Below are 25,529 nucleotides of genomic sequence, written 5' to 3' on the forward strand. Positions count from 1 at the left end.
TTGGTCTTTGCCACGTTTAACCTTTCATTGAAAAATAGAGCTAGTTTTTCTGTAAGGAACTCTTATCTGTGTAACAGCTCAAGATAAGCCTGAAAGAAAGCTTTTAAGACAGACAGTGGAAACTTGGCTCCCCCATACATGACATTCTTAGGAATCTACCTCATCTCCTTTGAAATTAATTACTGCTTTTACATTCTAATTTTAATAATTTGCAACAAATACATCAAGTATCTCTCATTTCATTTTGTGATCCTGTAACTACCCTTGTTGGCTCCAGTCTGTGCAATACTACAGTTCCCTTTTCCTGGTGAAATTCACTGATATGTCTCAGCAAGACTTAATTTTGCTCCTACAAGGACACCGGCCATTTCAAAGCAAGTTACTTGGTCTTCAGCTCCGCTGCTAGTGCTGCCTCTTTCCGCCACTGGGCCTTCTTTGCCATGTTCCAGCTTGTTAAGGACTCATGACGTGCCGCAGCCTGTGGAAGTAAAACATCTACTTAAGAGTAGCATGGTGCAAGTAACCACGCTCCTGGGGAAAGCTGCCCAGCCTCAGGAACAGCCTGCAACTACTTACGTGTCAGGGTGACAGGAACATCGGTCAGCTAAAAGTGCAGCTGTGAGTCACTGCTGCTGAGATTTCTCTACTTTTCACAGAATTCCATAATTTTTAAGTTTGCTACATGTTGATTAGCACTGTACTCACCTTTTTAGCTGAGGCAATCACTGCAAAACAGGCAACAACTGAGAGTGCGATCATGATGTAACAAGCTTTAACTCGAGCTTTGTTTCTTGCCTTGTCTAGCATCTCTGGCCTGAAATTAAAGTTATTGAATTGAATCATTACAAAACTGTGACGCGTCTCCAGAGCATCGCAGGCGTAGTGTCACCATTGAAAAGCAATAGAACTAGCTCCCTGTGATTGGTTATGTACCACGCAAGAACTTTGCATTTTCTGACCCCAAACCATTTCCAGTGAAAAAACAACATTTAATGGATTAAATTATTTGCTGGGGTTTTTTTAAGCTGGATAAAAAATGTTAATGCAATAAATATTTGCAGTTAAATATTTGGGGTAAATATACTAGAAATCATATCTTAAACTCTGGAAATTTAAGAGATTTTTATCTATTTTCGACAGATGGAAAAGTGTACATGGTGTCAACCAGATGTGTGAGCAAGTTAACTTTATTCAATATTAACTTTGGAAATTAATTACTGTCACGTCTAACCTGTTCAGGTGGCAACCAGTATGCTGTGGGCTAAGAACTTCACATGCTTCAGCAGGTGATTGAAACAGAGTTTGCACTAGTACAAGCCAGACTTTTTTAGTCACTTCTTTAGAGAAACAGCGGCTTTATTTAAAGTTGGCAGCTGATGTCAGCCTCCTCGCTATTACAGGACCAGATGCCTGAACAAGAACAAGCTACATTATTATTTTTGCTGGTTAAAGGCAAAAGTAAAGGAAACTTCTGCCCTGCATTTGGAGGTAGTTGCTGCAAGAGGTGTTGTACGGCCCAGCACGCTGCATTGGTTCCGCTCCCATTTCCACCCTCCTCTGCTCTGAGCAGCAGTAGGGTGCGTACCCCAAGAACCTGGAGTACAGGAAATCTTTGTATCACTAAAATCGTCCCAAAACTTTCAGCTAGGTCTTTTTCTGAGCCAGACGTTATACTTGGCAGTAGTTCTTAAGATATTCATTATAATGTTGTCTCTGTGCTATTTTCCTTTCATAAATCACATTGGAATGCTTAATATGTGTAAAGATATATATTCCTAAGATCTAGAATATAAATATACATCATATATAGTTATGGTTGTATACATATATAAGCAAAAAGGATACTTGCATAAATAATTAATTTTATGTTGTGAATGAAGATCTCTTTCCCCAAAAAGCCTTTAGCTTTACTTTAAAGAGGATGAGTGATGGGATAGGGCAGACAATGCCTGCAATTCTAAGTAACATCTTTTGTTTTCTGCAGTGGTAAACATACATCATCATCAAAAACAAAAATAAAAACCACGCACATCAGACTGGCACATAAAATCATTAATCCACTAATCCATTTGTAGCAACAAAAGTAAAACCATGAATGTTATTAGCCTGGTTTATTAGCCTAATCATATTTCACAATGCACTAACTGAAAGTCTTCTGAAGCAGATTGTCACTTTCTCCTTGCTTTCTGCCTCTGCTTTAAAGAAAACAGACCTGATTATGTTCTTCCTTAATTGCACATTAGGGCATTTGCTACTCAATCCTTACTCAAGTGTCTGGGTAAACCTCCTCTGAAGTCAATAACAGCTGGTTTGTTGGTTGGTTTGTTTTTGTTTGGTTGTTTTTTGTTGTTCTTTGTTTTTTAAAAAAGGCAATCAAACAAAAAACCTTGAATAAGGACTGCAGATTTGACCCTTAGCACAAACTATCTTCAGCAGCTAGACTGTGTTTACAGGCTATCTTGCCTTTTTTTTTTAATAATTAAAGCAAGGACAGTTCAGCTTCAATGTCTCACAATTCACTTCTGGTGTATTAGTATTTATGATCTTACCGTTCTAAAAGGACTTTGTTCACCCAGAAAGCACAAAGCGGTGACAGGCACTTGGCAGGCCAGCTATGGCATGGAAACGAGCAATTTGTGTGCATGTATGTGTATGGACTGGTGAAAGTGTGTGTCTTTATAAACACTTCCAGATGATGTGAACAGCTTTTAAAGCTTCTGCAACCTGTCTGAACCTTTCTCTAGGGGAAGATAGTGGGACTGACACAGCTCAAGAGAGGTGAGACAGTGGGAAGCCACCGTCCAGCTCGAGAAACGTCAGTGAAACCATCAGGAACCTGCAGGAACAGGCAGAGGTTGAACCTGTTGCATGACACAGCTCTGTATGCTGCTTATGCTCAACGTTAGACCCTCAACAGGGAGTTATCACAATGATAAAAAGTAGCGTCCTGGAGAGACACATCTAACACACTCAAACATCCTAAGAAAAAGGCAGCAGTTAACATCACAGAGGTTTCATGTGTTCAGCGACTGGCTCCCTTGGGGGATGACAGCTTCCAGCGAGCCTGAGAACCACAGAATCAGCATGGCTTGCATGGGAAGGGACCTTCAAAGATCACCTAGTCCAGTGGGTCTACAAGAATGAGGCTAAGGCTACGTCAAGTACTTGGTTTTCCTTGGTGGAGGATGTTTCTCTCATAACCTCTTTTTCTACTTTTCCTCAAATTCTACAATAAATCATAATTTGTTTGATGTAATCATTCAATGACAGCTCCTGTAGAACTGTTGATGGGAGCTATAAGCAGAAAATATTGTTTACCAACATCCTTATCTGAGCACACATTAGGAATAAACAAAATAAACAAGCCAGCACATAATTGTAACCACAGCTGTCTAGTCAGATGGATCTAGTTCTTAATCCCAGGCTCTGGGGACCACAGCAAAGAACATTTTTCATCTTAACCTCTAACCAGGACAGGAAATTCTTTTGCCCTCTAATTTGTTTCCAAGTTTTCAGTGTTGAAAAACTGACTAGTTCAAACTCTGCAGAAAAAGCTTTAGATCAGGATCACGCCACCACTTTCCCTTCAGCTCCATGTTCCCCTTGGACAAGAGCGGTGCACTTACGTGATCCTTGGAGGAATATCTTCTTCTGTCTTGAAACGTCCAGTCCAGAGGAGGATTTTTTTGTCAAACTTGGAAGGTTTGTAACTTGCAACCACCTTGTGAGCCTGCTCAGCTTAAAGATTAGTAAAAAAACACTTCGTCAAATCATGTACTGAGAGTGAATGATGGGTGGTAGTAACGGTGGAGGGGGAAAACCCCTGCGTGTCCTGGTAGTTGGAAGAATAATTAGGTGATTAAACTTCCAGGTTTCCGTTATGCGGAGTTATCACCACGAGGGGTTTTGAAAACCCCTCCATGCAAAGAGAATCTCTGTGGGTCTGTTTCGACCTCCCCGCAGCCCGCGAGTGGGGGCACCCACGCCAGCAGGGGAGCGGCTGGGAGCACCCGAGCTGCCGTGCCGGCCACGGTGCGGACCCGGCCGCCGGGAGGTCCCAGCCCCGATCCGCCGCGGCCCCGAACCGCCCGTCCGCCGCCAAACCTCCCCGCGCACCCCGAGGCGCCGCCGGAGCCCCGCTGCCAGCCCCCCGCTCCCGGCGCGGCGGGCAGAGCCTCTTACCGCGGACAGTGCCCGGGCTGCGGGCGGGCTCCCCGCCGGCGGCGGCTCCCCGCGGGGCGGGCAGGCGGAGCGGCGCGGCGGACAGCAGCCGTCCCGGGCGGAGGCGCGCCGGCAGCATGGCGAGGACGGCGAGGGCAGCGCGGAGCGGCGGGACTCTCTGTCTCAGCGAGACCCTCTGCCTCGGCGGGAGCGGCCCCGGCCCCGGTCCTGGTCCGGTCCCGCCCGTCCCCACCCCGCAGGCCCCCTCCAGCCGCGCCCGGAGGCGAGGCGGGGCAGCCACCGGCAAGGGGGGGCCGGTCCCCTGAGAAGCCATCCTGCTCACCTAATGCATCTGGAGCATAGAAACGTCGACGTTAAAGTCAAAAGTCGATTCAAAAAACACCCGAGGTGGTTCAGCTTCACGACTCGACACAAGGTGGACTCAAGTTTCGTAACACAGACCTGCCCGTATCCGTGTTTCTGTCATTTTACCACTTTTGAAAGGTTCAAACATACCATTTCTCATTACATGCTTTTCTGTTTAATTAAACTGCAAATCTTGTTTTGTTTCGTTTTGTTCCCATCACATCCTGGACAGAGTAAACCTTTATTAAAAAGAAAATCTGTACAAACATATCCTTGAAAAAAAATAATTCAGGAAAGTCAGCACGGAATACATATTTAGTAAGCATCAGCCTGCGCCAGTACAATACCAGTGTCTCAACAGCAGTGGGTCTGATGCACTGAACAGGGAAGGGTTTTACATCCTCCACCAATGCCAGAATGCGGGCAGGTGAACTGAGGAAGCCCCACTCCCCAGGGATGGATCACTGCTTGGCAGCAGCTGAAGCCCTGTCCTCGGCGTGACAGCGCGAATGAGGATTCTTGAACCATTTGTAGCCAAATATTCAGTTATCTATTTTGAGGAGCAGAGACAGAGGTAAGCAGCGTTTTCTGAAAGCAAATTGTTGAGTAGAGGAAATCAGAAATTTGTTACCATAAGTGAGATCTAGCGTATTCAATATTAAAAGGTTTTTTTAAATGATGTTTGGAGAACATCTCATTCTGGGAAGATATTTTTAAAAGCAGTTTCCATTCATTTAGTAGTCCCATGTTGATCTTTTCTTACTCACAAATGTACAGTTTCCATTCCTGCATCATTAAAGTAATTCTCTGGAGACCAATGACAGAACTCAAGAGAATGGATGGAGAATGTGCCAGAGGAGGTTTAGGTTGGACATTAGGAAAAAGTTCTTCACCCAGAGCATGGCGGAGCACTGGAACAGGCTCCCCAGGGAGGTGTCATGTCCCCAAGCCTGATAGTGTTCAAGAAGAGACTGGACAACGCCCTCAGACACATGGTGTGAACTGCGGGTTTGTCATATGCAGGAACGGGAGCTGGACTTGATGATCCTTGTAGGTCCCTTCCAGCTCAGGACATTCTGTGATAATGTCCTTATTACTGGACACACAGTCTCACCTACAGGCCATGGCTCGGGGGAGACCGTACCAAGATTTCGCTGTGGCTCAGGAAGGTGATCCCTGTTCTGTGCTCTGAGGCTGGAAACCTGTTTCAGGATCGTTTAATGTCTGTGGCCAGTAACAAGAATGGTTAGATTGCTGGAATGCTTACTGTTCTGGGCAGGGGGATGCATGCAGATGCTCCCTGTAGTGTCCTGCACCCCTATTTTCAGCTTTTAAAAATCCTTTCTAGAGGATAGCACAATCCTCTTAAGATCTACCTACTTACGATCACTTGCTTCTTGCAGACAAGGCATTTAAAGACATATGTAACACAGCTTGGTACGGTGTCTTTTTTCTGCCATGTCTAGCTAGCAAACCTGTTACATCTTCTCAGCTTCATCATTGACTGTGTTTTATCCAGAAGACCTGAGTAGCTGGAGAGGCAGACATATTATAGCACGCAGGACTCTGAAACTCTGCCGTATGTGGTGTCTTCCCTTAAAGGTACCTCTGTGGAGACCTTCATATTGCTGTCCCCACTCCCTGTTCCTCAAGACACTTTTCTTGCTGTCTTGTAGGGAGGATTGCTCTATCATATTTGGCTTTCAACCTAAAGGACATTTGTAAGAAGCAGATTGAGATCTACTGTGTGGAAACACGGCATTGGTGCACGTATTGCTGCTGTTCAAAGACAAACCAAAGCTCATGGGGAAAAGTAAGGAAATTGAATAAGCAAAATCAGTTTTATACAACGACATGGTTTTAATCATCCCCTTTCCTCTTATCTTCAAGACATGACATACTGAACACTTTCAAAAGCAATAAATACAGGTATAACATTTGAGCCAAATTAACTTTTCTAACCAGCTTAGTGCTGACAGTCATTGTGCAATCTAAGTTTTGCTTCTCTCTTTTGGGGAGAGACTTTTTGTTGCATTGTCAACCAAACTGCAGGAATTTTAACTTTGTTGTACGTAATTTCATGTTCAGAATATTATTCATAACAGCTGATGTATGAATAGCATTCATCATATAAATACACGTGTATAAACTTTCATTCTTCCAGTCAGCTATGGAACTTAGCTAATTGCTCAAACATGTATGTAAATTGCATGCTTTACATTCAAATGACTTTACGAATGTTTTCACAGATAAGTATTACATATATAGTCTGCATGTCACAGTAATTTCGTTGCCTGTGTCCACTGTTAAAATGCAATTTATAGCTGGTTTCAACAAAATATGAGTAGGAAAAAATCATAGAGATATGGGTTATAACATATAAATAGAAATAATAGAAAAAATGATGTATTGTACATATTCTAACAATAATACAATATGTCTGTGTAACACCAAATCTACTAAATTTTATTTTGGCCTGCCACAACATCCAGTTATTCCAGATCTAAACAGAAGCATAGACAAAACTCAAGTAATTTATATTGTTGCACAGTAACATGGCACGGAAGTTAAAATAATGAAGTTTCTGTGGTCCAGGACATGGACTTTAAGAACATGGAAAACAAATCTTCACAGTCCTAGACTGGCAGCACAGCTCTGTTATTTAAGCTTTGAAATAGCCCCGTGATACTGTTGATTCATCAGAAAAATTCCTTCTTCTATAAATGTGCCTTTCGCCTCTCGTACAGAAAGCAGGGCATAGCTATGGCCACTGAGCTACAGAGGAGAGACTTACGCAGTGCAGCTCATATAAATTCATTCTTGTGCTATTTCTATGTGTCATTATGGTGCATTGTCATCTTCTTGTCGAAAATCAGATTTTTTTAAGTATATACTAAAAAAAGCTCATGCTTATCCTGGTTGTTACATTATTTATGGTAATGATAGGAATTAATTAGTGTTTATAAGTTCTGATGTTACACATCGATGTTACATCCTCAACTAAGAGGACACCTGGGGACAAACATAGTGGGTCCTCTCTTCTCATGCATCAGAGGAGGTGCATGAGGTGAATCAGAGTATTTCCTCTGAGTATGAGGAAACAATGTAGACAACCATACTTATAACTACAGAGCTCCAGAGAAATTCTTCCATTTTTATACAGACCTGTCTCTAGTTCATTATCATCCTGATAAATACAAGGAACTTTAAAAGTTACTGCAGTATTTGTCTGGAATCGAGTGTGTACTTTTGGAGAGGAGAAAGAAAAGGATTCACTGATACCAGGTAAAAAGGGTTACTTTTGGATGTTCAGGAGAATGGAAATCCTATCTTAAAAGTGGAGACTAAAGGACGGGACTTATTTATCCTGTCAAACAAAGGTTGAGGGAGGATTATGTTTGATCTGTAAAACAGGGCCAAGTGGGAAGAAGAGGTCCTTAAACAACTGGACATCGAATACACACACACACAAAAGTAGGGTAAACCTATCTGTTCCCACCTTCCCGCCTATGAGAAATAATAATTTCCTGATGCTTCTGCTTCACTTGGGGAAGTACAGTTGCAGAATAAGTTCCCACAGGTCTATGTGAGCGGGCCGGGGAAGGAAGGGAGCTGCTGAAGGGGACTGTGCCTCATGGTGCCTGCAGGAGCAGCAGCTGGATTCTGTGAGCAAGGAGAGCCTTGCACATCTGGCAACGGATAACTGCTTCAGTATAAGAGGAGAAGGCATTTTGTGTGACCTGCTCTCCCTGGGGATGCCAAAAGAAAAGAGACCTGAAGGAAAAACTGCTCCCAAAGATGGCTTTTCATCTTCTAGTATTTTAACACTGCCAGTCATATGCTGGAGAGTCTTCTCCTGGCCATAGTTCTTGCAGTATTTTTAGGAAGAACTTTCCCTTTTATTAGCCTCTGCCCAGGCCCTTGCAAACGGCTGTTTCCATTCACAGAGTTTCCCTCAGATTTACACAAGTCTGAGATAGTAGCTCGGGAGCTGGAAGACTTTGAATCCAGAGAAATCTGACTAACAGCAACGCTGCTGGCGCTCTTGGAGGAATATGTGTAAACCATTTTGAGAAAGGCAGATTTTGTATTTGTTTCTTGCTTGTAAATGATGATATAACACTTTGGAAGAAAAGTGCAGCAGAGGATTCCATAATTGGATATTAAAACAACAATGATTTCCACTGCTGGCAGGTATTTGCCAAATGTAGTTGCATAGACAGGGATAAATACAATCCATGCTATAAAGTAAATTAGCATGCCAAAAGTGATGAATTTAGCTTCGTTGTAGTTCTCTGGTAACTTCCTACCTTTAAAGGCAAATATGAAGCAAACAAAGGCTAGGGCAGCAATGTAGCTCAACATGATCCCAAAAGCCACAATAGAACCTTCATTGCATTCCAGAATTATTGTTCTTGGGATTGAGAAATTTTGCTTTACAAAAGGTGTCTTAAATATGAGCCAAAAGGTGCAAATGATGATTTGAATTCCAGTGCAGGTGACCACAGTGGGAACAGGTTTATATACACATTTCAGGAAATTCTGCAACTTAGGATCAAAGCTGAAAGCTAGTAAAATTTTTAGTGACTTTATTAAAATACATGAAACACAGAGTGTAAAACTTATGCCAAAGAGTGCCTGCCTAGTTTTACACTTGAATTCTGTGGGTTCATCTATGAAGAAGATAGTGCTTAAAAATATTAAGAAGTGGCTGAAGAGAATAATATAGCAGACGGTTAGACCTCCAGATGCCTTTACAACTGGTGTGCTCACGTTTTTAGCAAATATTACACTAATTGACAAAACCAACACAACCCCAAAAGCAGAGAGGAGGAGGAGGAAAATAGCAAACCAGTCAGTCCAGGCGAGAAAATGGATTGTCTTTCTGTAGCATGTGGTGCTGTTGACAGGAGCCCAGTAGGTTTTGTTGTTACATTGGTAGCAGTAATCGATATCTGAAAGCAGAAAAAAAGGAAGGTAATTTAGAGACCCGAAGCAAATAAACTGTGAAGCGTTTTGTCTGGGCTTGAGGTACTAGGGGAATGTGGGAAGGGCTGTTTGCTTCCGACTATTGCTGTCGCCGTCCAGGCGGAGGAGCTGCAGGGCTGCAGTGGCAGTGGTGGCAGTAGTGGCAGCGGTGGCAGCGGTGGCAGCGGCAGAAGGAGCAAAGGAGGAGAAGGAGCAAAGGAGGAGTGCCTGCCAGCTGGGAGCAGGGGTTGCCTGCAGCCGGGGACAGGGAGAATGAAGAGGGTCCTAAAACTGCCTTGGTCATCACTGACTAGAGATACGTGACCTGACCAGAGCTCTGGACAGGCAAACTTTAACTGAAACCTGAACGGTGACTTGAGAGGAAATCAATTATCTTGCACAAATTGGAACTACGCTTCTTTCATTTGCCTATTTTGACAAGAAAAAAACCCAGCTTTCTCTGTACAGACAGCTTTTGAAATGAAACTGAAAGAACAGACATTGCTTTAGATTATGCTTCGAAAGGTTACTTTTGCTTTAAAATTCCTGTCCTCTGACAGGGAGAAATTTCACAATTATTTGAACTAAAAACGTAAAACTTAATTTTCTCCTGCTCATGGGGTATTAAAAAGTACATTGTACTGCAAATCTCTTAATTCCAACTCTCTCCTCCATATTTAATTTTCCTCTTTAAAAATTTTTGCACAAACCTATAAATGAACCAGTAGTAAAGTACACATCAGATTTGATACTGGCAAGTATTACTGTACAGCTATATCAAACTTTACAACAGTCCCTGGTAAGGCAAGAAAAAATTGCTGGTAAGCAGAATACATAACCCTTGAACTTCATAGACTCATAGACTGGTTTGGGCTGGAAGGGACCTGCAAAGCTCAACTAGTCCAACCCTCTGCCATGAGCAGGGACATCTTCAACTAGATCAGGTTGCTCAGAGCCCTGTCCAGCCTGGCCTGGAATGTCTCCAGGGATGGGGAATCTACCACCTCTCTGGGAAACCTGTGCCAGTGCCTCACAACCCTCATTGTAAAAAATTTCTTTGTTATTGAACTGGGTGTACTGCAGAAATACAGGCAAGCAAGGCTCTATTTTAACTTGAGTCAGTCTTACTGACAAATCAGCCAGATTTTCCATCCTAACTATAATAATACCAGTCAATTGGAAAATCTAATGCTTTATTTTGGTCTTCTTAAAAGCATTTTGTAGGCCAAACACTTGTATTTGGGAAACCAAACATAAACAAATATTTTAATCCCATTCCAAAGTTATACCCAAGGTTGCCAAGGCACATTACACCCAAACAAAATAGTTGTATTGATGTCTAAATAAATCTTTATTTGGATCACCATTCCTTACCTGTTTGATTGCTATAATGGTTTTCTGGGCAGTAAACACACTCATAGCAGCATGTGTGTGGACTTTCTGTAATCTTTTTCATCTGTCCTGGCTTGCAGTGCTGGGAGCACGTTGACCGAACCTTCTGCAGTAGGCAGAGAACAAAAAAAAGGAATCAACTCAGGTATAACATTAAAATAAACCTCCAGTAATTCTGCAATTTGAAGTCTCTTTTTGTATCTAACATGTTTTAAGGGCATCTGAAAATGATGCTGAAAAAAGGCATTGTATGTGTCTTATATTTTCTCCACACAGTAAACAAAGCAACAGACGGGACTTTTTCCACCTGATAATTTAATTTTTTGGCCCTGAATCCTAATCAGTGGAATCATCTGTACCTTTAAAATGCAGATCAAAGTGTCTCTTTGAACCTGGAATTTAGGCTTCTGAGAATCAGCTCCAAAGCAAGCCTAGAAGCATCTGATGGGAAATTCGAGTGGAATGCTTCACAAGTGAGATCCTGAAACACTGCTCAGCTGCTCTGAGCACAGGGAAGACACCTCAGCTGGGGGAAACACCTCAGCAGGTGCTCTGAACTGCAGCTCCAATGTTCCTGACCCTTGGTATCTCATCCCTGAGTGACGAAGCACCACCCTGGGGTGTGTGATCAGGTCTGAGCTGAGGTCCTCCTTTCAAAGACAATTTTTTGTAAAATGGAGAAACAGCCCTGAGGGACACTGCTATTTCTTCTCCCTCCAAGATGGTGCTCACAAGGAGATGGAGACATTTGCTTGCTGCCCTGGGCAGTGCCACAAAGATGGACAAGATTTTAGATTTTCTTCTGTCCTCAGCCTTTTCTATCAGCCGAGTCCATGTGCTGAGAGTTGCGTTCAGCTCACTGAGTAAGCAGCCTCTCCCTGTCCTGTTAGTGGTGAACACTCTGCAGCACAGAGCTGCACAAGGAACTAAGACCTCCACCCATGCACAGATGACAGATTATCCAGCTGGAACTGGCCAGGGCTACCCCTTAGTCCTGTTTACACCAGTGCTGGGGCTCCAGGTTGTACCACCTACCTCAGGCTCGTGTAGTCATGCTCCAACAGGAGCAAATAACCAACACAACTCTACATATATATATATAAACAGTAAAATCAACAGATATGAGTCTTCTTGTACAAAATAAGTGGTGGTGCTTGTAAGAGAGGGAGCTTTTATTCACAGTCATTTTTTGTTTTAAAACCTCTTCTCAAGATTCTGGAGTAGCATCCTTAGGACAGACATAACTCCTCATCTTAGGAAATCTCCTAGGAGCATTCTGGAGAAATAATACAATTTCAAACTGCTGAGCCTGCTGACAGGCTGACATGCTTCTCAGGGTGCATGGAGGTGGTAGAATATACACAGAGAAGTTTCTTTCCTCTAAAAGTAGAACTTGAAACCACAAGAGAGATTTCTAGCTGACACATACTTCAGTTGCAAATACGGGGAGGAGAAGAAAACATGAAACAAATTTCACATGTTATTGTCAACAACTGAAAAGTTACCCGTAAATCCAGAAATTCTTTTTTTTTCTCTTCATCTTCAAAGATAAAGTGACCTTTCTCTGGGTCATATTCTGCCATAGTGGTGATTTCCATGTGGCCATCAATTTCTTTCCAAAGAAGTACATCGTAATTGGTGCTCAAATCTCCATTGGAATCAAACTTGATTTCTTTATCATCATCAATGAATGTAACTTTTTCAAGTTCTTCAAGGAGCTGAACATAAGTATGAGGAATGATAACATACATCAACATCATGTCAGTGTGATGAAGTCAATAGTTCAACATCCATACAGTATCAAGTTAAAAGAAATATCGCTTCTTAGGAGTAAAAGAAAGCTTAAAATTAAAAGTCATCTTCGTAACTGTTTAACGTGATGTCTGACACAGAATTACATTATTCAGACAATCCTGTTGACCCTAAAAACCTATTAATAAAAGAATAATAATTTCTTAACTCTATGCAATGTGCGCAAATATTCATGCTAGTATTTTTTTCCAGCCTTGGAAATTCTGGTATGATGATGGAAAAGAAAAGCTTTTTGCTTACAAGAACTAATGTTGAAACTCCCCATCTCATAAAGAATGACAGTGAGTGATGCTCCTGTTGTTATTTTACTGTCACCAGAGTCAATCTGGGCAATATTTGGTTCCAGAGTAACCTTCCCCAGCATATCTAACATTATTTTCAGCTGTGACTCTGACTGGCATTGTCTATTGCCAGGTGAGACTCAGAACTGTTAAGTGAACAATACCTGCCAGTTTGCTCAGATGAAGTGATTAATGGCACAATGGTAATAAACAACAAGGCCATATTTGATATATTCTAGGAAACATCAAAGCAAACACGCTTTGATAAGGCTTCATATTGCAACACATTCTGTTCAACAGGGGAAATTTCTGTCTCTGTTGTCACAAACAGCCAGATCAAAAAATTCTGTGTAAATCTAGAAAAGGACCGATTAAGGCACATATGACCCACTCCCCATTCATGAGGAGACCGCAGAAGGACTTCCCTTAGATACCATGGCTCTTAACTGAAGCAAAAGTTTTATCCCTTTGCAGGCCTAACGATTAATTTTTTTTGCAACAGGGATTAATTAACAAGAAAAACCCCAAGGTTTTGGTGACGAGATGGATTTAACTGCCCTTTGAAAAGCATGATCTTACGTGAATTCATTTGTGATATAAGTAGCACTTACTGAACAGACTAACAAGTATATTATTTCAATAGGCTTTGGCAAATATATGTATATAACACATTCTGTGTATATAATGTCATTTTTTCATATATAACATGGATTTGTTTTGAGACTTCACATACTGTCCCTGCATCTCTACCAATTTATGAGGAATCAAAGCATGTTTCTAATCAATATTGCATTTGAGTTGTGTGTTGCATAGCTTTGTGGGACTGAAGGGGATTTTTATATACTTGTATATAACTATATATAATTTTTATATATACTTAGGCTAGTAATTTAATCTTTCTCTTCTCCACTTTTCAAATTCTCTAACAATATGGGAAAAACAGAGCTTTTGGAATACATCTTGAGATTCAGACAGAAAGGCCTAATAAATAGCAACAGTTTGACGTAGCTGATGGTTATTTCTGCAAAGTCTGTAACACTAATGTCTCGGCTGTTTCTCAGTATGTGGAGATGTGTGATATGGATTAGTTGCATCCTAAGCTTTGTATATATACCTATATCTATATTTGTTTCTAGAGGGTTTAAATTTAATGTAGAGGAAATGTATTATAAAAACAGCATAGGGGACATAACTATCTCTTTCATTTTTTTTCATGAGTTCTTAGCCTCTTAACCGGACTTTTGATTTGGGTGGTTTGGGAATTAATTCAACAATGACGCAAATGCAGTTGCATTTGTTGCATTTCCTGTGGAACAGTCCTGAAATTGTCCCATGCACATTTACAAATTCATGTATGAGTCTGATTTTTACTAGGACTTTTTTTTCCAATTCTCTATCTTGGTTTGACCTGCCCTGACCTAGGATAAGAGGTCAGAGCAAGTCAGAGTGCTTCAGTGGTTGTTTGACTTTTAAATGAACTTTTGTTTAATCCTCTGAGCAAAAGTGTGTGAAAGTGAATACTCCTGAGCAGGTTTTTGGGCAAAAGGTCAGATCAGGTTTACTTGTCTGATTTTTCCTCTTATTTTCCCACCCAGCAGAGTTTGATTTGAAATACCTGACATATTTAAAGATTGTGTCTGATTTTCCTACCAATCACTTCAATATAAATAAAGATCAGACAGACAAATAGTCTGTTGCATTTTCACATTGGAAAATACTTGATTCAGACAAAACAGGGACAATGGTGAGAGAGGAAACCTGAAACTCTGCTGAATGCGCCTGTCCTGCAATATCCCCATCTCTCAAGAGGACTAATTGCTGTGTATTATAGCAGCAAAAGGACCAATCACTGGTAGCTGAACAGCTGATAGGAAGACTGTAGATTGACCATGTATTTTATTCTGTACCACATGAGTACCTGGCAACACATTACAGCAAGTAGTCTGCAGACTAGAGCCTTCATCCAAGCTGGTGCCTACTCTGTGTGCCCTTTGGAGGGGATAGGGGAAGAGTTAGGGTAGCTAATGAGGCCCAGCAGCTAAAAATCCCTTCTGCGCCCATGGAGTCAAGTGTTTACAGGCATTGCTATTGTATCCATGAAGAAGGAGATGGTGGGTATGCAGTTATGATCAGCTAGCTATCTGTATGTGAAAAACAATAATCATTCCCTACCTAGAGCAGAACACAGCCATGGCTTAGCACCAGGAGCTTCTGTGTCTACATTGCACACCCCGCCCTCCAACCCCCCCCTCCCCAAAAAAAAGGGGAGACAAAACTGGATTGTAGTTCTAAGCACTACAGCAGTTAGATACTGCTACTCCAGCACATGGTCTGTGATTTCAGTTGGTGAAGAAAGGCAGGAACAGGAATAAAAAGCCACTTAGTAAAAGGACCAAGCTAGTAAATCCAGGAATGTCAGAGCAAAAATGAGATTAAAGTTTTGCAGAGAGAACGACTCCTGAAAGAATTATCATCATACCTCCCAGGGCGCGAAGGCAGAGGGATCCTTGCAGTTTCTGTGTTTGCATTGCCCTTTAATGGCATGAGCAATGGCATAGGCTGCAAGAATAGTACTATGGATAAATCCTGGTTCAATGTTAGCATTCAAAAAATCATCTCTCCAGATCTGCTGCTTATTTTCAACATTTTGCAATAGATCATCCTGGGACTGGTTTGCAATACATGCTTGAAAATCATGGTATTCCAGGTGTGCACAAGCTGACAAAAGCATAATATATTCGTGTAAAAACTTGTTGTTGTCAGTAGGTTTTTCATGAAGATTTTTCAGAAAGTCTTGGAATGTTGAGATGTCTCCACTTTTAAATCCAAATCCCACAATGGTTCCCAGCTGTCTGATATTGGGAATTGTACTGATTTTGACTGCAGTTGACCAATTATCACTTGCAATCCAGATTTTATTTACATTCCTCTCAATTGCCTTCTTAAATAGTTTAAGCACATGGAACTGTCTCATAAAGACAACAATAACATTTACTTTGGTTTCCTTGACAATTTTCTCAACTGCATGATCAACTTTAGTGTGAAAGGTGCTGTCAGAGAGATAGGCAGGCAGCATTTCTTTAAAAGCTATGCAAACGTTGTTTGCCATGGCCTGGACCCCAAAGCTCTCCAGAGCAAAGCGTCCATTGTCATCATCTGTGGCTATTACTCCAATCCAATTCCACCCAACCTCACAGATCAAGTGGGCCATTGCTCTTGTCTGATGGAAATCGCTGGGGATAGTTCTGAAGAAAGAAGGAAACCGGATTTTGTCACTGAGGATTTCAGCTGATGACGCAGGACTGACCTAAGAGGAGCAAACGATTCAGTTACAGAGGAGGTCTTCTGCAAAGGATGCCAAGAAGTCCAAAACTGCCACAACCGCTCTTTCATCCAGCCTGACCCAGAGCTCCCTCATCCTGTGGCTGAACACCAGTAATGTGCAGCCAGAAGGGGCATGTTCCTTTGCCCTGCTCTTTGGATGCAGACTCATGCCAGTACCACTTCCACTGTGTTCATCCTCATGCACATCATTACTTTGGTAAAGGCAGATCATAAAACCTTCCAGAATGGATATGACAGTTATGCTGGTAGATGGATTTTGTTTTACACTGTTCAAATACCATCAACATGCTATCCCAAACAATATTTAAAATGTTGGAAGCATTAAGTATTGTTTGATTTATTCAACTTGGTTGTAACCTTACACTTTGCGGCATTTTCCTGTCACTGAGTATGTAGGTATGGTTCACCCACAGATATATTTTCTCTCCAAGTTTTAATTACTATGTTTTAAAAGGATCATTAAGTCTATTAGAGGAATCTCCCAGAAAACCAGGCAACAACCAACATTACATAAAGCTATGATTCTTTCAGATAAAAGATTTATTACCTTTTCCTTGTGAATGAAGCTAGAACAAAGGTAAATGGAACATTTTTTTTTAAATCTCTTTACTTTTAATGCATTTCTGTTTGTTTGTAGAAGTTTTGTTTGCTTGTTTTCCTACACTTATATTTCATACCTTGCTTGACAGTTCTTAAAAAATAAATCTAAGCTTTCCAAAATGAGAGTCACCTGTCTGGAGGGGATACCAAATCTTACTGATGTCAGAAGATTACAGATGCCATTGATGAGAAAAATCTGTTGGTTTACCTTTTCCACCTCTACATCCCAGTGCAGGTTTGTTTCATGACTTGCCTTTTGATTATGTTCAAGTGTGGCATTTTAATTTTCATACTTACTATTGCTCCTGTGGTGGAGCTGGAGGTCATAATTGCTTCCTACTGTTGCAGAGGAGAAGATTCAGTTAGAAGTTATATTTAGTTCAGATCTTTTCTACATGTTTGGTTACTATGTTGCTACTTTGCAGTGAGGTCATTTATGTCCAATTGCCAAACCCAATGTGTAACACAGGCAGGTGTGGAAGTGGATCTCTTTTTTCCTTGTTGGTCCTGGCCTTGACCCCAACTCTTTTACCATGGAGAAAGTAGGCCTAAGTACAAGTGTGAGACTGTAATAGTCATAGAGAGGACAGAAATAGAGAAGGATGTTTTGGGAAGGACCAGTGTGGATCTAGAGAGTTGTATTCCTTCTTTTCTACAACTGCTTGAAGAGCAACAGGAGTAAAACTGTTGTTTAGAACAGTATTCCTCACTTCATTGCCCATAGTTAGACTCCAAAATCTGATCTCTTTCAGGCAAAAGAGAATTTCCAAATTTCTGGCCAAATTTGATTTTGTCTCTTTGTTTTCAGCTTGAGATTGGGTTTTGTCATATTCACCACCAGCCAGACTAAACACGGTGGGCGTAGCTTTGTTGCCTGAACAAAGTTCTTAAGTGTCATCCAAGGTACACTGGAGCAACTGGCACAGCCATGCAGGACTAATGGCACTGTCAGGCTGACAAAAGCCCAGCACCATCCTGATATTGCGCTTGGAGCCATGTACGTCATGCCTTTGTTTAGGCAAGTGAATAAAGCCCTCCATTTAGAGTTGAATCCCTTCTGATGTCCTTCAGTTGAGCCAAATCCTTCCCTGGAGCAAACACGCGGCTTTTGCAATCCCTATGATCAGAGCTGCACCTTTATTCTAAGCATGGTAAATTTGACCCTCTCTCCAAAATGGAATAATTTCCTCAAACCTACTTGTGGGATTAGTTGCAAAGCCAACAGCCTTGAAACTGCCATCGACACCTCCGAGTAGCTGGCTCCAATGACAGCCTTAATTCTCGGGACGTAGTCTGAGTAGTTACACTTGAACTCTACAACATCCTCAGAAGAATTGAATTTAGAGAGAAACCTCAGAGCAGATGCCATGGCTTTTGTAACTTCTGCACACGTGTCATAGATTTCATAGCCCAGAGTAACTCCAGGTAAGAGCGTTGAATTGTTGATGGTTTCAATAGCATGTATCATTGCAAGTGTCTGAAGAAAAATTTGAATTTCAAAGCTGTCAGAAAACACAGAAGTTTCATTTTAGAAAAAACATTGCTGGGAACAAGGCTGAAGCAAACTTCATTTTGAGCATCATTAAGAACTTGACAACTACTGAAAAGAAGTGATGGATACTATGTTTTGTGTGATTTGATTGGGTTTTAGTGTGCAAAAGATTAGAAAACAGATATTTTTGTCTCAGCTAAATGGGATATTAAGCAAAATAAACACAAAACATAAAATAAACCTGAATAGAAGTATTTGGTTTTTGTTTGTTTGTTTGTTTGTTTGTTTTCCTGAAAACAAAAAGGTAAAAATTAATTTTCATGTTACATGAAAATTTGCAAGTGATATCTTCAGGAAGCATATTTCAAAGTCAGTGAGCGTATTCTAATTTACTTCATCTGCCCAGTAAGCTATTTTAAAAATGTATTTACTTTCATCAAAATAATGAAATAAAGAAAAGAAAGCACTAAATATTTCAGGATATAAGAAGATATTTCAGAAGTAGAGATCTTCTGCTAGTTGCATCTATGTTCTTAAAATCCTCTCTAAACCTGATGAAGTTAGTCCAGCTGTTCCCCTTATCTCCAGTGGATATTATAAGAGGTGCTTAATCAGAACTGTGCTAACAGAGAATGTCTGCAACACAACTAACCCTCCTCTCAGACAAGCTTCACAAGTTTACAAATCTTATAAACTAAATTAAACTTCAAATGGGCTTGAGACAATTGATGACTCTCTAGAAAAATAATGTAAGACTGATGAAATTATCGACTTTGTCATCATTTTGAAATAAATCCAGATGGATACCTGATGTTCAGCTGATTATTAGATTCAGAAGTGAGATTAAGCTGCATGTAAAATTCAAATAAAATTTGAAGATTTGCTCATGTATTAAAATTAAAGAAAACACATATTTGGAATTCCTGGGCTTAGGAAAGCTTTGTTAAATACTTAAAATGAAGTTCTTCGCCAGGTTTCCTTTGCATTCTTTCTAGAAAATTGGGCATTTTAAGCATGGGAGGATTTGAAGCCAACAAAATAAATATTCTGATGCACAATCTGAACCTGAATGCATACATGACATGGTGTTTACATATAGTCTCTCATATAATGCAATGCCACAATTATAATACAAAGTGTAATAATTACAGTAATTACAACAATAATTACAATCTAGTCAGTAAGGTTCTGTCATAGATTACAACTGAGCTGCCCTGTGAGGTGGGGGACATACTCCATTATGTGCTTTGGTAAAATGGAACATTTCGCCTGTGTTCAAATCAGGTAGGTCCAACTTCGTAACAAATAATGAACAGCTGCACAGCAGTGTACTTCACACATATAGCAACAAATTAGCATTTACATGGAAATTAAATGATTGTTCAGCACAAACCTCCAGGGTTATTTGATTATATATGAAGAATGAAATAGGATAAAAAGCTCATTCCCTTCTTCAGACAGTCACATTATTTTTTACTATAACTTTGCCATACTTTATCATCCTATATTAATTTATGCACAATTTATATGATGTCCAAGGTCTTTTTTAAGATTAAGAAATGCAAGAGAAGCAGATTTTGTTGATCTTAATATAAGAGGTACATGCCCAGTGTCAGTCATCTCTTCTTTGTTATATATTCAGTTCCAGTTTTACTCACCCAGAGCAATTCTGAATTACTGGCTTGATGGGATATTCTTCTGGATGCAGCATTTCACTATGAACTGCAAACAAGCCTCCAATAACAATGTCCCCTGGAGAACTGGCCCCCACAAAGTCATCGGTATTCTGGCAAGAGAAAGCGACATCAGTGCTGATCACAAAGCAGGAGACCAAAAAGCTCATGAATGTCATGTTTCTGTTTCCCTCACTCACTACCAGCTTTAAGTCAATTAAGTGAGCTGCAGGGTCAACAAGTGCTCCTATGTCATCTATAAACAGCAACAAAAGAAAAGGGCTGCAATCAGAAGTTGGCCACACCTCATAAGGTGCTTGTGTTTGCTTCACTGGCTGAGGCTATTTTATTGAAGGTATTTAAGCAACACTGTCACGTCAAATGTGTGTAGGGGTATGAGACTGAAGAGGAAGGGAAAACGATAAATGAGTTGAAAAGGAAATGTTGGACATAAAATCTGTTCTGCTGTATTCGAAGTTTATGATACCTTATCTAAAATACATGGCAAATATTTTTGGTATAAATTTGGGCTGGTCTTGAATACTTATTCACTGAGTGCAGGGTGAGAAGAAGCAATCACATAACATGGTAGTGATATTGCTGTTACCATATTTTAAGGGTCTGGGCTAGAGCATACTGAAAAAAGACCCTCTTGCTACAGTGTGTTTTATTACAGATCAGACTCCAGTCCAAAAAAACCCCACCCCAAAACTAACAAAAGACTGCTTCTCTCTCAACTTTTTTCTTATAATTTTTGAAATATTTGTATAAAAAATGTTTGAATAAGCTAATATTAATAAGCTAATAGAATGCATAGCCCCTAGGGACACCAGTTGGCTTTGGATCAGACTCTGTATTTACAAGTCAGGCCACATCTGCTGCTGGTTAATCTCATAAACACAGAACAGTGGGAAAGCATACTAGTCCTAGTTTTTTGACAGGGGAGGAGCAGACTGTCTTCTGCCTCTCACTGAAGACAGCAGCATGTGGGCAGCAGCTCCTCAGCTATGGCAGAACCGGGAAGCAGCCATTCTTGGTGCCACCATTCTGTTCAGATTCGCAGGAGTTCAATGCTGCACCAGAAGGCAACTGGGTGATAAGAAGAGCATGGGCTGGACTCTCGGCTTTCATAAACTCCAACCATAAACACCAAAGTGAACTTCTGCAGGACAGAAACATGAGTTTCTACTAAACAATAACAATTTGCATAAGAGACACAGATTTGACAATAATCCCTTTCTGTTCTTGATATTGGCTTGTTTATCTGTTTTTTTATAATGGCTTCTTCAGATTTTGCTTCTTTTGGTAGTGTGCCAAAACAGTCTCAGAAGAACGGGGTCAGTCATAGTGTTTATTGTCTATGGTTGTACTATACAAAAAGCTGGGTTTTACACACACAAAAAAATTGAAACAAGGTTTATTTTCCAGCAAGCAAAAAGAGATGTTTGGGATGTCTGTTACATATTGTTTCTGATAAGCATAACACATACCATATATTTTTTTTTTATTCATTACATTTTGCTTTTTCTTTTTTTTTTTCTCACTAGTCTCTTTGTAGTTAGAGTATCCATTTACAACAGAGACATCTCCTGCAAATGCAAAAGCAACAGACATATTACTTGCAAATCCAAATGTTAATCCCCAGTTAAGTCACCAATCAGACTCTCCTTTGTTATAACATAACAGCTTGTGTTTCTTTCATCTGCCTTCTTTCTTTCCATGTAGCATTCTCACTGCTGGGTCAGGGCATAAAGTAAACAGCTGCTGGCATTTTCTTTAATGTATCTGATCACATGCGTTTATGGAAAGATGATGATTTATTCTGCTTCTGTACTGACTTGCAAAAATTCCAGTTATTCCAAATGCTTTCCTCTTGGCTTATAGCAGTGTAAGGGTAGTCAGACTTTGGCCCTGAGTTATGAGACATTCACTTGCAAATATTCATATAGTGATTCTTTTCCATTCAGGTAATGCACCCTAAAGCGTGGCTGTATATATTCTGGTGTCTCCTTTTTGTTGACTTTGAATATAACTTTGTCTATAAACTTTGTGCATATTTTATGTAATTAAAGCATAATATTGAAGCTAGTAATTTCCTTAAGCAACCCACAATAAGTGTTCAGCCATATGCCTCCAGTATAAAATGTAACATTTAAGGATCTAACACTCGGTATTGCATCAAGGATTCAATGGAAATATAGTACTGTTAATCTGAAATTTCACATTTTTTATAATTCATTATTAGAAGCAGAAAAGAAACTTACTTTAGCCAGTCTCTATAAAGGTTTTTATAGAAGAGAATTTTACCTACAAACAGAAATCTTTACTCAGTCACTTTCGAAAGTGCAAGTTGACAGAATAAACATCACATATAATTGGTGCATGATTTCATGTTACTTATAAAAACACTACAAGATGAGGTGTGCTTCAAATTCAACTACATTAAGTTTATGTCACAGTGTCGAATATTTTCACAAGGGAGGATTTTTGTTGTTATTGTTTGTTTTCAAGACCTATATCATAATTGCTACTAGTGATGAGAAGTACTTAGAAGTTACTGAGATAGCTCAGCCTAATCTAGTACTGCAGAATTAACTGGAAGTGTTTGCAAAGTGCGTAAGTACCAATATAAATAAGTGTATAGTACAAAATGTTCTTTGCTTAAAATTTAGTGATGTACTATTGTGACATTGCTGGACTTCCACAGTCGTCTGCATAGGAGTGTTTCCTGTCAGGTACAATCAAGCATGAGATTCAGGGGAAGTCCTGAAGTACCATCATCTCTAGAAAGCAGCCTTTAATGAAGACAGAAGGCAGAAACCAGGACCTACTGAACCCAGAGCTACTCTGAGAGCCACAGATGAATTCAAAGAGGCTTTGGAGGATCTGATGGGAGACAAAAATATTCTGTTAGTGTCTCAGTATGCCCCAGAGATAACTGCTATAGTGCCAAAATAGCTATTTATTCTACCTGGGCTTCAGCTTCCCTTTGAGAAGAACCAGAACCAGTGGGTTTTGGAAGATGGCCTTGTCAAGCTCACCACTAATCCTGCATGTGGCTTCTTGTAAATGTACAGTTAATACATTTTTGGCAACAGTGCCACACCTATTGAAAGGCTCCAGAATCCAAACTTCACAAAAGAAGCCAGGCAGACTTGAATATGAGACCAACCAAGTATACCCTCAGTGCAGTAGATACCTGTAAATGGACCACCTACATCTCCTGTCTTTGCAGCCTTTAAACCTCGATAGGTTATGGCTTTTGTGCAAAAGAAAGTTTTGCAACTGTCAGTAGCTTGATCAAACAAAGAGACACTATACTGTGCAGGAAACAAACATTAAGATTTTGGTTGAACTTCTTAGCTGTTGTTTTCAATGGAGAAGTTAATGGGTTAAATTCCAACAAGAATACCTTTTCTCTGAAGCCCATCTGGTCAGTTACTGGTTAAGGAGAAGAACATTTTTTGTCACTTTCTATTTTAAACTGCTTCTAAGTGTGCTGTTTCCAAACTAATATACAATGGATTGCTAAATCCTCTGCTAGCCATATGAAAAAGGAAGGGAGGAAGGGAGGGAGGAAGGGAGGAAGGGAGGAAGGGAGGAAGGGAGGAAGGGAGGAAGGGAGGAAGGGAGGAAGGAAGGAAGGAAGGAAGGAAGGAAGGAAGGAAGGAAGGAAGGAAAGAAAAGAAATGAAGGAAGAAAGGAAGAAAGGAAGAAAGAAAAGGAAGGGAGGAAAGGAGGAAGAAAGAGAGAGAGAGAAAGAAAGAGAGAGAAAGAAAGAAAGAAAGAAAGAGAAAGAAAGAAAAGAAAGAAGGAAAAGAAAGGAAGAGAATAATTTGGATTTTCTCACTGTTATTCAAAAGAGTGGGATAACCCCTCCTCTCTCAGACAAGACCTACTCTACCTACAAGGGAGATTTCCCTGTTTAGAGAATACAGCAGCATTCAAATGAAATCCTGTCATTTGCTATGAGGCTGATGCTTGTATTAGTTGAGTGACCACACCTTCTCAGATTGTTCCTGGAGAAGACATAAGCCACGAAAAAAGGCAGATGAGCCAGAATTTTTAACTGAGTGTTTTGTTTCCAGTTCTACCACTGATTTCTTGTGTCTGATCTGCACAGAATTCTGCCATGACTTCCCAAACCCAGTCAGGTGTTCACAGCTAGGTTTGTAAAAGGCTCCATCTCTCTCTCAAATTAAGTAGTCTTGATGTCTCGAAACTCTAGACTTAACCTTCTTCTGATTTGTATAATGTCTGTGAAACAAAGAACAATATTGTTTTTCCATTCAGATCGTAAACTGTTTAGAATAACTACTGTCCTTTACTTATGGTGACCCCCCAGACTATATAGTATATTTTGATACAAGTAATAAATAACATAACCAGGCAAGAGAAGAGCTAGAATAAGCCATGTCCCAGTATAAATCAGTGCTGAAACAAAGGAACATATCTTGTGTGAGGCATCTATTTAAAAATTTTTTGCTTTTCACATAACTCTAATCAAGCCTGGCAGTACTGTGAATGATGTGGTCACAGAAGCCTTGACCCACCAGGGAGTGGTTCAGTAGAAATGCCCATGTCTGCTGCCACCTCGCTTCCACTCATGAGCTGACAGTGTATCCCATCGCTTTGGCCAGCAAGTCACCTCTCTATGTGCCTTTGTTCTGGGATGGTAAGCAGCATACTTGGAAGGCTCCCAGGTAGCCCAGATGCTCCCTCATGGTCTTATAGAAGTCCATAGCAGCTGGTGAGCCTCACCAGCAAGTCTGAAAGGCCAGCTGAAAGCTAATCTGGAAGGGAGGAAAAGAAAATCAGAGAGTCAAAGTGTGAACCTCAGTATATATTGACTACGAGCAGTGTTTGAGAACACTTCAAAAACCAGAAATAGCAAGGAAAACACATGTGGCACTGGTTTCTAAAATCACCACTAAAGATCCCTGTGTAATTGAAAGCAGCCATTGTTTCCAGCAGGGAAGCCATTACAAATCATAGAATCACAGAATGTCCTGAGTTGGAAGGGACCCACAAGGATCATTGAGTCCAGCTCCTGTCCCTGCATATGACAACCCCACAGTTCACACCATGTGTCTGAAGACATTGTCCAGTCTCGAACACTGTCATGCTTGGAGCCGTGACACCTCCCTGGGGAGCCTGTTCCAGTCCCTCTGGGTGAAGAACCTTTTCCTAATGTCCAACCATGAGTATGCTAACACCTTCCAGGCCAGTAAGGAGCTGTCCCTCATGAAATCATTCTTTTTTTCCATGCAATCAGTTTATCGAGCTATTTTCTTTCAATATGATAGACTACATCTACATTAATAAAGACAGTAGATAGTCCCGAGGTCAAAACATTAAGAACAGTAAATATTTGTTAGAATTGCCAGCTTTCTAGACCAACAGAATCATTGTATTTAATCCAATGATTTTGGATTTCTT

General features: G+C 40.5%; 2 protein-coding genes across 2 annotated transcripts; both read right to left on the bottom strand.

Moving 5' to 3' along the window:
* Positions 1-379: 379 nt before the first annotated feature.
* Positions 380-4,300, bottom strand: FAM162B (family with sequence similarity 162 member B; the record flags this gene model as incomplete). The annotated part of the gene is made up of 4 exons (XM_080341746.1): positions 380-478; positions 706-814; positions 3,627-3,738; positions 4,183-4,300. 4 exons carry the CDS (start codon positions 4,298-4,300, stop codon positions 380-382), a joined length of 438 nt encoding a protein of 145 aa, XP_080197872.1.
* A 4,061-nt stretch (positions 4,301-8,361) lies between these two features.
* GPRC6A (G protein-coupled receptor class C group 6 member A) lies at positions 8,362-20,269 on the bottom strand (the record flags this gene model as incomplete). Its single annotated transcript, XM_080342858.1, has 6 exons — positions 8,362-9,482; positions 10,870-10,993; positions 12,393-12,605; positions 15,460-16,287; positions 18,124-18,427; positions 20,076-20,269. 6 exons carry the CDS (start codon positions 20,267-20,269, stop codon positions 8,362-8,364), a joined length of 2,784 nt encoding a protein of 927 aa, XP_080198984.1.
* Between the last annotated feature and the right edge of the window lie 5,260 nt (positions 20,270-25,529).

This window comes from Nesoenas mayeri, assembly GCF_963082525.1.
Source record: "Nesoenas mayeri genome assembly, chromosome: 3".
Lineage (NCBI taxonomy): Eukaryota > Metazoa > Chordata > Aves > Columbiformes > Columbidae > Nesoenas > Nesoenas mayeri.